This window comes from Nilaparvata lugens, chromosome 13 (assembly GCF_014356525.2).
Source record: "Nilaparvata lugens isolate BPH chromosome 13, ASM1435652v1, whole genome shotgun sequence".
In the NCBI taxonomy this organism is placed as follows: Eukaryota; Metazoa; Arthropoda; class Insecta; order Hemiptera; family Delphacidae; genus Nilaparvata; species Nilaparvata lugens.
In genome coordinates this window covers 8,616,914-8,630,841 of record NC_052516.1, presented here as the reverse complement: position 1 = coordinate 8,630,841, position 13,928 = coordinate 8,616,914, and the positions used below count along the sequence as shown (strand labels likewise).

The following is a 13,928-nucleotide window of genomic DNA, read 5'->3' as shown; positions in this document are numbered from 1 at the left end:
GGTCGTTCATGTTCCAAATTTCAGGACAATTACTGTCGATTACTGACGATATGGCCGGTTGAAAGTGTAAGAACGGCACAGTATGAGAGACTACCAGCGTCACATAGCTTCACCAGAAAGAACAACTACTAGGACTATGGATCTCGGCTTGGGTTAACAGTGAAATTTGCAACATAAACGACCTATACCATGAGATATATTCTTGTGCTATCTTTTATCAACTGTATCACCACCACACATGATACAATATCAACACAATATGATACAGTATCATCACTACTTGATAGACACCACCATAATTTGATGAAAAAACGTTCAAACTTTGAATGAATTCTATAAACCATGGGATATCTACTTATTATGCTATCTTTTCTCCAAGATTCTACTTAAATGATGATGCACTGACCGTGTGTATGTATCTGGAATGAAACTAGGATTTGTCTATTGTATCACAGTATGATACAGTATAACCACACATGATACAATATCAACACAATATGATACAGTATCATCTAAACTTGATACACAATACCATAATTTGATAAAACACTTTCAAACTTTGAATGAATTAAACCATGGGATATCTTCTTATGCTATCGTTTCTCTATGCTATCACCACACATGATACAGTATCAACACAATATGATAGAGAATCATCTCAACTGGATGACACCATAATTTTATACAAAACTTTCAAAATTTGAATGAATTTTTCAACCCATGGGATATAATTATACTTATGCTATCTTTTCTCTAATGTATCGCAATAAATGATACAGTATCATATCAACGATTCACAACACCATAATTTGATACAAAACTTCCAAACTTTGAATAAATTCTACAAAGCATGGGATATCTTCGTATGCTATCTTTTCTCTAAGACTGTACTTGAAGGCTGAACTGACCGTGTGTATGTATCTGGATTAAAACTCGGCCTTGTCTATCGTATCACCATTAATTATACAGTATCACCACACATGATACAATATCAACACAATATGATACATTATCATCACAACTTGATACACAACACCATAATTTGATTAAAAAATTCAAACTTTGAATGAATTCTATAAACCACGGGATGTATATATACTTATGCTATCTTTTCTCAAAGGTATCGCAATAAATGATACAGTATCACCACACACGATACAGTATCAACATAATATGATACAGTATCAACACAACATGGAAGAGTATCATCTCAACTTGATACACAACACCATAGTTTGATACAAAACTTCCAAACTTTGAATAAGTTCTAAAAATCAAGGGATATCTTCTTATGCTATCTTTTCTCTATGACTCTACTTAAAGGCTGAACTGGCCGTGTGTATGTATCTGGAATGAAACTCGGTTTTCATAAATTAAACAGTATCACCACAAAATGATACTTTATCACCACACATTATACAGTATCAGCACAATATGATACAGTATCATCTCAACTTGATGAAACACAATACTATAATGTGAAACAAAACTTCCAAACTTTGAATAAATTCTACAAACCATGGGATTAATATACATATGATCTACATATGATATCTTTTCTCTATGGCTCTATTCAAAGGCTGAACTGACCGTGTGTATGTATCTGGAATGAAACTCGGCGGCCTCCTTGAGGAAGGTGAGTCCCGGGTGGGTGTCGACCACATCCTGCACCAGAGGCATAAAGTCCTCGGGGAACAGGTGGGAGCGACCCCCTGCTCCACCCCCACCACCACCGCCGCGACTGCTCAACACACGCATGAACCGCGATGCGTCGTCGTGACATGTTGAACAAACACTGCAACAACAGAAACAGGGAAAATTATGAGCAAATAGTTGCAATTATGCGATAAAAAGTAATGAAAAACACAGAGATGTGTTATTATTGTGAAAAGAGGTTGACAATTTCTATTTGTGTTTTTTAATATGAAAAATACCACAACCACACACATAACACAACTGCAATTCAATAAAAAGTAGTTGAAATCATATATAAATCAATAAAACTGTGGATGAAATGAATTGATTCTATTGGAATTATTAATGACAAATTATTTACAACATCTTATAGAATTATGGTTATTTGTACATCTGCCTACCTGCCTATTACATGGGAAAACATAGTTGGTTAGGAAAACATTTTGACGTGACAACGTTTTATAAATTGGTTTGCCGGGTGACACTTCAAGAAACTGCGTTACGCTCCGCGTTATGCGCTCACAATGAGAGCGAGTGAGAGCGTTCGTTTCGGTTCACGGTCGTCTGGAAAGAGCACGAATAGGAGCAGTGGCGAGCAACGCAGCAGCAACCCGAGAGAGAGTGAAACGGAGCAGTCAACCTGCGCAGGCGCCGCAAACAATCTCCTGCGATTGCGCCACTACTTCCCAGGCTCGCAACGGTTCATGTCTTGCGCTTCTTGTGACATAAGTGAATAGGTTATGTATAAATAAAATAAGTGTTTTAAATTGTTACTATTATTATTTCATCCTTCTTCCTACTATACGAATGAATATTCACATTAAAATTATTTTACCACTCAAAGTCGTTGTCACGTAAAACTTTCGCCCGTATACCGACTTTACAGGCAACCATGTTCTTTTTAACTTGAAAATGACCTAAGTTAGGGTCGAAACTAGTTGTTGAACTATTTTACAGTTTTTAAAAAATAAAGGGTACTTCAAGATTTGTATATTGTTTTTATTAATAGTTGGCTTGGTATTTTTCCTCCTTTCTTTTTTTCAGCACACCTCACCTTGAAGCCTGTTTAGTATTTTATTAAAAATTAAATTTTTGATTGTGATGTTATGTTATTTGATTTCTTTTATGTATTTTGTGTTGAATTGAATAAAATTATTGAATGATTGATTGATCTATAGTAGTTCACATACACTGCAATACAATTGAATGAAAAACAGGCCTCATTAATAGTAGAACAGTAGACAGACTCAATAGATTTAATTGTGACGACGAATTATTTACAGCATCTTATAGAACTAAAGTTATTTGTGGGATTGAAACACAATGGAAGTCATAAAGTGCCCTTTTATTTTATCATAACACAACTAGTTTCAACTCTTCAAGAGCCATTTGCAAATGTGAAAAAAACTAGTTGTGTTGTGATCAAATAAAAATATAGCCTACTTGATATTTTTTATTGTTTCAATCATGTTATCTTATTGATTAAATCACTTTCTTCTGGGTCGCCGCTAACCTGTCTCCCCGACAACTAAGCTCCTCGCAATTTTGACCACAGGCGACAGCCCATCCCCTGGCAAAATATACCATTGCCTCCCCCGCAGCTGATCCCCTACTGGAACGAAGGAGTACAACGTACTTGCCAACGTACAACCTAGTACAAGATTGTCGGCGACAACCAAGTACAACGTACTTGCCAACGTACAACCTAGTACAAGATTGTCGGCGACAACCAAGTACAACGTACTTGCCAACGTACAACAAAGTACAAGATTGTCGGCGACAACCAAGCTCATCACACACTCACAACAACCAAGCTCCCCGCCAGCTGATCCCCTGTTGGATATGAGGGGTCTGGTTGTCGTGATCGTACGCGACAACCAATCTCCTCGCACGCTAACGACAACCAAGCTCCCCGTCAGCCGATTGGGCATCGAAACCAGCTTGAAGCGGGCGAGGAAGTAGTACAATCACAGACACTGTTTCACACATTCTATGAACTCGATCATTAGAAGAAAAGCTTGTTAATTTTGTCACTTCCATCACTGCAAACATTAAATGAAATAAACTATATCTCTTTCCGAATCCAACTGACTTGGGAATGTTCATCTTATTGAATTGGCAAGCATTTTCAGAATGAGTGTTTGTACGTCTCACAAGTGATTCCTGTATGTATGTACCTATATAATATACTAGCCGTCAGGCTCGCTTCGCTCGCCATATCCATCTAGCCAGGGGGCTCCGCCCCCTGGACCCCCGACTGGATCGTCCAAGAATGAGATCAGCAGGCTCGCTTCGCTCGCTTGCATTTTTCATTTGAGCATTTTTATCATATGTTAGGACGATCCAGTCAGGGGTCCAGACTAAATGTCTGGCTAAACGGATATGGCGAGCGAAGCGAGCCTGACGGCTAGTAATATAATATTCCCAGGAATAGCTCTGATTGAAGTAGCAGTACCCAACAATTTTTTCGCGATAAATGCATTTCAATCTTCAACTTGGTGCCAACCTAACAAAGTCAACTCAACTTAATGCCAACCTGACAAAATTATTAATTTAGTTACCAGTTAACAATTGTTTCGAAGAGGTACTCTCTCTAGATTATAGTTCTATATTAACATATGGTATGGCCTTTTTTCAATTATAATTAAGAAAATAAGAAGAATATACATTCTAAAAGACGAACTTTAAACCCTTAAAAACCACCCTTAGAGTTAAAATATTGCCAAAAGATTTCTTAGTGCGCCTCTAAAGGGCCAACTGAACATACCTACCAAATTTGAACGTTTTTGGTCCGGTAGATTTTTAGTTCTGCGAGTGAGTGAGTGAGTGAGTCAGTCAGTCAGTCAGTCAGTCAGTCAGTCAGTGATTGAGTGCAATTTCGCTTTTATATATATAGATGTAAGTACGTGCTCCTGTCTTCTCTTCTTCATGTGCCGTCTCCATGGCGGAGGTTGGCTATCATGATGGCAATTTTCACCCTGCTTACAGCTCCTGTACATATACTTAAATATACATTGCTTAAGGACCATGCGAGCCTTGCGCTCCGGACGAATTGTAGCAATATATGTTACTACTATATATTGATACCACTAAATACGTTGAAAGCTGAACAGAATTCAATAACATCACTTCGCTTCACCTGCCTGTTATTTTGAAATTTAGCTCTTGGATATGAGTATAAACATATGAACCAATACCTAAGCTGAACCTCTTTATGAAGTTTGAACTATTGGTTGTTGAAAAATGTGATGATATAACCATAGAGAAACATAGCGTAAGTAGATATCCCATGGTATAGGGAATTTATGTAGCAACTTTTACTGTTATCTCAAGCCGATTACTGTCGATTATTGTCAATTTTTACTGTTTTGTTGGGGTGAGAGTGTATGAACGGCACAATTTGAGAGACTACCAGCGTCACACAGCTGCATAGGAAAGAACTTCGTGAACTATTGGCTTGGGATAACAGTAAAAGTTGCGACATAAACGCCCTATGCCATGGGATATCTACTTATGCTATCGTTTCTCTATGATTTGAGGACTGTTCCAAAATCCATTGAGCAAGTGCATGAAATATATGTCATTTTACTCGCGAAAACTCCGGCACTCAAACGTGAACGTGTGAGGAGCTTGGTTGTCGGGTGACGACAACCAAGGTCCTTGCACGCTGACGTCAACGATTCTTCCCGACAGCCAATCCGCTACTGGTTAGGAGGTGACTGGTTGTCGGGACCGTAGACGACAACCAAGCTCTTCGGACGCTCACGACAACCGAGCTCCCCGTCAGCCGTCGTCAACTAATCCCCTCGAAAGTGGTTTTAAAAGGAGTTCGGCTGACGGGGAGCTTGGCTGTCGCGGAACTTGGTTGGCACGTTCCCCTTCTTCTATCAACTATTCGTTACATATTTTGTTTTTAAAATTTACTCTCCAAAAACATGTCTATATTTGTAAATATTTTACACTTTATCATTCCCAAACGGGCACTATTTTTCGTATGAGCCTCATAATTACCTTCTCCAATAGTCGATGAAAGTGTTGACCTCGACATGTCCTAGCTTCTCTCCGCCGCATGCTATAAACAACGGAGCTTTCCAGTATAATGGACAACCGGCAGCCTGAAATTCAACAAAAATAAAATTAGTTAACATTATACATGTAACAAAAAATCAAGTTAGTTACACAAAAATAAACATTATACACGTAACAAAACGACCAGGTGTCAATATAAAATGTTGATCTAATCCTGGTTTAAGGTGGTATTGATCATACGACCAGTATGAACTTACCAGTACGACTGGTGATCATCACCAGCTCAGTTTAAGGCAGTGCAAAGGCTAAAAAAAAACTTTCTACTTGTGATATTTTTCAAAGATTTCTCAGGAAAACATTTTTTTTTCTGATCATTAGGAAGTGACAAACGTCAGCGCCATGTCTGCGTGAATTGAGCCTTAGAAACGGTCACAACCACCAATAATAATCTGCCATGCATAACCATTAAACGCCCCGTGTTACCAGCAAACATGAGCACATTGGGATATTTTTCTATGTTTCTAGAATCGTTGTGGTAACACAGTGATCATTTCTAATGGAAGGGGAAGATTGAAGGAAGGTGTTCTAGTCACTATGTGGCCATTTTCTTACTTAACCTTCCGGTAGTCGCGCCCTACTCAATCACAGGAGCAGTCGCGTGTTGTATTTTTTACAACATCCAATTTTCCAAGTGTTATGTACTCTGTTTACTGTCAAAACAAATTAATTGTATAATTACTATTTCCATCTCATTGGATTATTTTACGGCTTTAAACATTTGGATGATTACCATTTCGTAGCCCAATAAGGTACACCAAGCAAAGCCATCAATTCTGTGTTATTGGTTCGTTTACAGTCCCCGTATACAGTCTTTCCCTATCTTATGCACAGTGCGACTAAATGGCACCTAAAGACTGACCATTGCTCGGTTGATACTGCAACTCAGTGGAGTAATGGGGAGAAAGTTTTGGAATGCAAGGGTGACTCATTTACTGACACAACCCCATCCAATACAGTAGTTTTGTGCAGAAAAAAACTGACACTATTGTACTTTTTACAACAGCGCGACTGCCGGAAGGTTCAGTGTTCATCAGTAGACCTTCGAAAATCAACGTTGAGGTTATGGCTGACATGTACAGGTAAGTTCATTTATAGAAATAGAAAGAAAACTAAAAATGGCATTAATGTCCGAAACATGTTGTGATTAAATAATTCCAAAAGGGTACTGAGATTTTTAGTTTTCTTTCTACTTCTATAAAAAGTAGCCCTATACAGAAAAGAGATAAATAAGAAGTTCATTCATATTTTCTATTGTAATGAATATTATAACTCAAATGTAATTGATTGTTAACAAAGAATCAAAAACGCTAAGAAAAAAATAATGTTTTTGGACTCAAGGGATCTTGAAATGTATATAAAACTTGAAATTAGTGTGCCTTAACTTTTGTTGGAAAGCAATACTTTCCTTACCTATGGTAATAGGGCAAGGAAAGTAAAAATCCTGGCTGAATTATTGTAACTGTAATGCTCTCAATAACACAAGGCATTAGCCTATATTGGACTATCCACTGCTTTCAACTCGGGCTGACAATTTCAATAACCTACTCTATGCGACATTGTCCTTCTCACTAGGGCAAGGTGCTATTAAAAGCGACACAGTCCATAATCGAATTATACCAGTACAGTACAAATATCAAGTACCATGAATGTGTATTATGTTTATGTTTTGAAGGGACGGATTCAAAGATCCAAAGGTTCAAAGTGCCTCACACGTCAACCGAAGCTTATTGTGTGTCCCAAGTATGTTAGTTAGGCAAACCAACTCCCGTGTCCTTTACAAGGTCCAGGAGTTCCTTCCCTATACCAACATCCCATTCCTCACCTGGTCGCTTACAGCCAAACAGAGCCCAAAACTTTCGCAATCCAGTATGATATGCTTGGCAGTCTCTTCACACTGATTACAAAGCCTACACATCTGGCTTTCATTTCTGAGTCCAATTGTGTGGAGATGTTTCCTGAAGTGGCCATGTCCAGTTATCAGGGCAATCAACTGCTTGACCTGACCTCTACCCAGACTCACCAGCCAGCTGGTGAAGCGAGGGCTTGCGTCTGCCAGCAGTCTTTTTCCAAGTGCTTGACCAGGGTGACCCTGCCATTGCTGGTGGTGTAAGTCCCTGGACCATTTATTTATTGTATGGTAGGCAGTTGTTTTACTTATGCCACAGCCCGGCTCTGGGCCAAGGAATGGCATACTAGAACCCCGCTTAGCAAGCTCATCTGCACGCTCATTACCTCTTATGCCTACATGGCCAGGTACCCAACCAAGATGCACAGAGTTGAGCGTTGCAAGCCTGCTGAGTGTTTTGTGGCACTCCCACACCAATTTGGACTTGATTTCATTAGAGTCAAGAGCCTTGAGGGCTGCCTGAGAGTCTGACAGGATTACTATATGCTTATTGCAGTAGCGCCTGGCAATGCATATGTTGGCACAAGCCATGATGCCCCAAATCTCTGCCAGAAAGATGGTGCAGTGTTGTCCCAGACTTGCATAGACTTGTGTTCTAGGTGAATCACTGTACACCCCGTAGCCAGATTTCCCTTCAATGAGAGAACTGTATGTGTACCAGACAAGGCTGCCTCTTTTGGGACAGGGCCCTCCCTCAGACTTCCACTCCTCTCCAGAGCAGAAGAGCAATATATATTCTGAATAATATAAAATTGTTTAGTTACCTTAGTAATGATGGCGAAATCATGCCGGGTAGCATGGCAGTTGGGCAGAGTCTGGAAGGCCTTCTTGATATTGTCGATGCTCTGCTCAAACTGTTGCTGGTTGGTCGGCTTACCGTGCGGGAAATAGAACCTGAAACAACAAAAAAAACTAATTACAAACCACGCACAATTCCAGTACAGCCACTCTCAGTATCACAATAATTTATAATAGGATTTGCAAGATACTAAGTGCCATTTCCATTTGCACAATGTTAGTTTTAAGGTGCGTACAGATTCACGCGCCGCGAACATGAGCATTCACTTTTAATCAGCTGATGCCAAGCTTTATAAATCTGTATCTTACCGTTTCTGTAAAAATACAGATATAATCAGCTGATTAAAAGTGAATTGCTCATGTTCGCGGCGCGTATATCTGTACGCACCTTTAAGTCTCCATATCAAGTCTCGTTCGTTATAATTTGGTTCATTTTAAGTTTGAGTTCAAGCTACCAGCTAATAATGATAATATCGAGTGTCTGGCTGGCTCAGGTCTGGTGTCAAGAGTTTTCAGGTCGCAGCTGATCAATTTCAGGGCCTCTGACATGACCTAACCACTGCTTTTTAGGCATCCGGGACCGTGTCCATCCGGAACACCAGCTGATTAAATTCAGTTCAAGATTTTACTGTGCTAACGGCCCTTGATGATTGAACAAGTTTAATTTTTTAGAATTATTAAAAAAAATTAAATAAATTATGAGTTGATGTTTCTCAATACCTTTTCATTTCTAAATTCAACTATACTAGTGCCGTATTATGAACCGTCTACGTTTAACGCTAATCTAAGATTACATGTTAGTATGATCACATTTATTATAATGTGTTTCATTCGGGGATCAAAACAACAGTTGATCTTTCTGTGAATTGTAGATTAATAATTACATGAATAATCTCTTTTTCTTTTGAGTTTTTAAATTAATATGAATTCATTCTAGTTTTTCTACTCTCTTAGTATTTCACTCTTAGTACTTCTTCTTTTCGGATTGAAATTTTATTATTTTTTTTTCTAGTTTTTCACACATTCCATATGTTTCTTTTTTCTTTATTATATTTTTTCTATTTTCGACTGAATCTCAAGCCACTAATTATAGCCGACTGATTACTCGTTGCCATCGCTCAAACTATTTAGTTTTGCTGGTAACGCCAATGATAATATTATAATCGATGTTTAAATGGAAAATATTTTAATTTTAAGTTTTTGTAATGTATTGTATATGAAAATTTTTATATTTTTCACATTTGTAAAGTTGTGTTTAATGATTTTGGCAATAAATATTTCTTTCTTTCTTTCTTTCTTTCTTTCTTTCTTTCTCCGTTTAAATTGAGATGGTGCATACAATCCGAGCCCTGTAGCTTTGCCTATCGGCGGAGAGCCACTAGACTATATTACTACCCGTTCAAAAACATCGAACATCTGTAGGGAGCTTCCTCCATCTAGGGATCTTGGTACTCTGGAGCGTATGTTTTTTAAAAGTAGTAATATCACCCCGCGAACCACACCTTGCCTATATGCCGTTTCACGGAGGCAGAGCCACAGAATAGGTACAGAATGGAAACTTGTAATCAAACGCCTATCTAACCAATGCTTTTTATATGACGCAAATACTAGACACGTCACATGACCTTAGGAAGTTCCAATCCTGGTCTTCAGATTGGCTCTTGGCAGTGAACGAGATCAATTGATTCGGATCATTAAAGTGATCCGAACCTATCATCAATACTATTACTTTGGACGATTTGTGACAAAATCAGGAAATTGAAGAAGTTTTGGGCAATAGCCTGTTTTTTCTTTTCCGACTATTGTATTGTTCGCTCTATCTAATAATAAATAAATAAATTACAATGCGGCGCTTCCTAACAAGATGGCGGATTTTTGCGTCAGGGTACTAGCCAAGTTTCCATACTGTATGTATACTGTGGCAGAGCTACGGGACGCGTACTATATACCAAGGTAAAAACAGTAAGGACAGGTCGTGGTTTAGCTTTCAGTTTCGATCGATGAACCACCAATCAAAGAACCAGGTTATGCAGGTCAAAAAAAAACAACAAACAATCACAGATAATTTTATTTTATTTACTCTTATGGCTTTTATCAGCAAAGAGATACTTTCGGATGTTCTGCCTAGCCGTATTACCCAATGTCATTTCCTATCGACACTCAAGTTTATAGGTTATGTCTTGGGTTCTTCATTTTTCTCACTAAAAATTTGCACTTTCACTTCCTAATCACAGATAATAATCCAGTATACTGGTAAAGCATCAATGTCAACCAAAAACATGTTGGATGTCATCGTGCTGAGACGCGACTTAGACAAGGGGTGTGATCACATCGTATGCGTATATGTACAAGTGCACGCTCAGTTATACATGACTAAGCGTGCAGATGAGAAACAAAATGTGGAAAGAGCAATAAGAAGACTCACACTGAACGCATGCACTTGCTGGTTGCGTTCAGTATGAGCAGCTACATGCAAGTCACAACGTAACTTGATTGTATGAGAGGAAATCTAGTAGTATTTCTCCATAATCAAAAGAATAAGATGTTGATGTTGTCAATACTACTTTGTTCAAAATCAATTCAAATCAAAGAACCAGGTTTCATGGCAACACCCACCATGGTTCTTCAGCTGAATTGCCGAATTGCACTTCATCAGTTCCCTCATGGGACTCCTCACCAACAAAAGCCATACAAATTTACTTTTCCTACACTTACGTTGAAAAGTGGCCATTGCTGCACTGATTACAGAACGCAAAGAATCACTTTTCCGCTCTAGTGCGGGAAAAATTTTTCTGCACTCCAGATTTGCAACATGGCAACGCAAAATACTTAGTAGGTTATATGGAGCAACAGTGCAGCAAGATCAAAATGAAGTTGGTAACAGTGACTGCTGTGGCTGCTATAGTGAGCAGAGGTGCAACCAAGCACAACGCGCTAATTATTATTCATTATATATTATAACCAAGGACAACGAGGACTTTAGGATTTTAGGATTAAGGTTTTTATCAATAATAAAATTACACAGAAAAACATTTGATGCATTTCAGGCAATTTTACCCATAATTACCCACTTTTCATATTCAATGGTAACTGTAGGAAAAACTTAATGTGAAATACGTGCACAAAGTTCCTCTGCTGCACTCAAGAAACCATTTGTAAACGTTTCTTTCGGTGCAGCAAACTGTCACTTTGCGCACTAGTTGCACAAATAACTATTTTACTTCAGTTCAGCTGAAAATGTGCCAGGAGTTACCATGAAAACTGGTTCTGTAATTTGAATTGGTTTTGAACAAAATATAGAGGTATTGACAATATCAACATCTTATTCTTTCAAGTCACAACGTGTTTCAATGGCTCTTTCCAGTTTTTGTTTTTCGGCTCATGTATGATCTGACATCCACTTGCACAGACACCCATTCAATGTGATCATACCCTAAACCTCATTCACTCTCATTCTTTAAAATGTGTTTGTATTAAGGTGCGTACAGACTTATGCGCCACGAACACGCGCATATCACTTTTTATCAGCTGATACTGTTTTATTATACTTCCTGTTTAAAACGTTTTTATTGTTTCTATATGAATACAAATATAATAAACATTGCTGATGTTTATTGAAATGCGCGTGCTCGTGGAGCATAAGTCTGTACACACCTTTAAATGGGGGTCGATTGTAAGCGCGATCGAAACTGAAAGTTAAACATCGACTTGACAGTTCCGTTCGTACCCTTACTAGCCTAACACACACATCGATTTTTGTTCATACGGTATTTTGCTGTCCTTATGAATTCTATTAAACAGATTATGTTTGTCAAGTTCCGTTTAATCTAATAGAATTTATAAGGACGGCAAAATATCCTACGAACAAAAATCGATGTGTGTGTTCAAGCCCTAACTGGCTTTAGTTTGCTTCTTAGGGCAGTTTGCACAGTGACAGTTTAAACTAAATTTCATTTTAAACTGGATTAAATCCGTATCAAGTCTCGTTTGTTATATAGTGTTACATTTTGAGTTTAAACCACCAGCTGATTAAATTCAGTTTAAGCTTTGACTGTGCAAACGGCACATAGCCAATTAAGTTCTACTTTTCTAAAACGGATAAACCTTAATACCAACTGAACTCTATTAGTTTTCAGTGCAGATTTTTACCAACCTGGGCAAAAGCAGCTGATGTCGGTTGGCCTTGGCGTGTCGTTGCAGTGTCGTATGCGGCTGTCGTGCGACCTGCGTCTGCTGCTGGAAACTGCTGACAGCGCGTTTCTCTTGGGCCGGCGTCTGGTGGTGGTGACCGCTTCCGGTGACCAGAGGTGACGTCGAGTCTCGAGAGTAATTCTGCAACAAAAAACGGCCAAAATTGATTTAAATGCACCTAGAAAATGGTGACAAATTGCTCAATAACTGCTTGAAATCTGCAGATGTGTAGAACAATAAAATACAGTGTGTACAAAAAAGAATGACCCAATTTTAAATAGCTATATTTATTAGGAAGAAGGGCTCAACACTAACAGTAAATGTAAATTCGTATGGCTTTTGTTCAAATAAATTTAACTCTCCATAGGAAGAATATGAACCTATTATTAGATTTGAACCAATTTTTTGGACATGTTATTATTTATCAAAATTAGGGAACAGAATAGTTTTGGGCTATGCGATGCCTGTTGTTCTATCCCCATCATATTCATATGATTTGTAATTATATCAACAAATAAATAAATAAATAAATAAATAAAATAAATGAATAAATAAATAAATAATAAATACATAAATACTTCAACCTTGACCAGATAGACACATGGAAGATTAGCAACAGGATATGTGCGATCGCCAATCAAGATCTTCCACATATTGACCACTTTATCAAAATATAATAAGTAGGTATAAAGTGACCCTTAGAAAAAAAAACAACAAGGATGATAGATACTCTATTGTCTTCAAGTTAACGAAGCTCTAACCTACCTTCAACTGGTTATCAGCCTTTATTTTGTATTTATAAGTCCACTTCCCCACGTTCCAACAGGCGAAAATTTTTGCCTTATCTTTCTTCATTCCATTACAGGAAAATTTTATCTTTGAATTCAACAATATTCGCCTTATCTGTCTTCATTGCTTTACACGAGAATTTATCTTTCAATTCACCAATCATCGCCTTATCTTTCTTCATTGCTTTACACGCAAATTTATCTTTCAATTCACCAATCATTGTCTTATCTGTCTTCCTTGATTTACACGCAAATTTATCTTTCAATTCACCAATCATCTCTTCTTTCAAAACTTCTTTTCAACACAATTCATTCAATCAAGAATTGAATCAAGAAATTCATTATTTCATAGCAAACTTTATCTTCAATTCATCCAATTATACATTTTATCAAACCTTCTCATCAATCTAATCTACTCAATAACTTATTAAACTGTGTTTTCGATTACAATTTTACCAGAC

The 13,928-nt window shown here is 37.9% G+C and overlaps 1 protein-coding gene across 7 annotated transcripts in view; it reads right to left on the bottom strand.

Annotated features, from left to right (window-relative positions):
• LOC111055503 overlaps positions 1 to 13,928 on the bottom strand; it is a 160,531-nt gene that overhangs the window by 30,771 nt on the left and 115,832 nt on the right. For all 7 annotated transcript variants that reach the window (XM_039439730.1, XM_039439726.1, XM_039439725.1 and 4 more), the window contains exons 11-14: positions 12,642 to 12,820; positions 8,455 to 8,584; positions 5,707 to 5,810; positions 1,591 to 1,795 (exon numbers count right to left, since the gene is read on the bottom strand). In XM_039439730.1, coding sequence (XP_039295664.1) covers positions 1,591 to 1,795; positions 5,707 to 5,810; positions 8,455 to 8,584; positions 12,642 to 12,820 — 618 coding nt within the window. The remainder of the gene's footprint in view (positions 1 to 1,590; positions 1,796 to 5,706; positions 5,811 to 8,454; positions 8,585 to 12,641; positions 12,821 to 13,928) is intronic.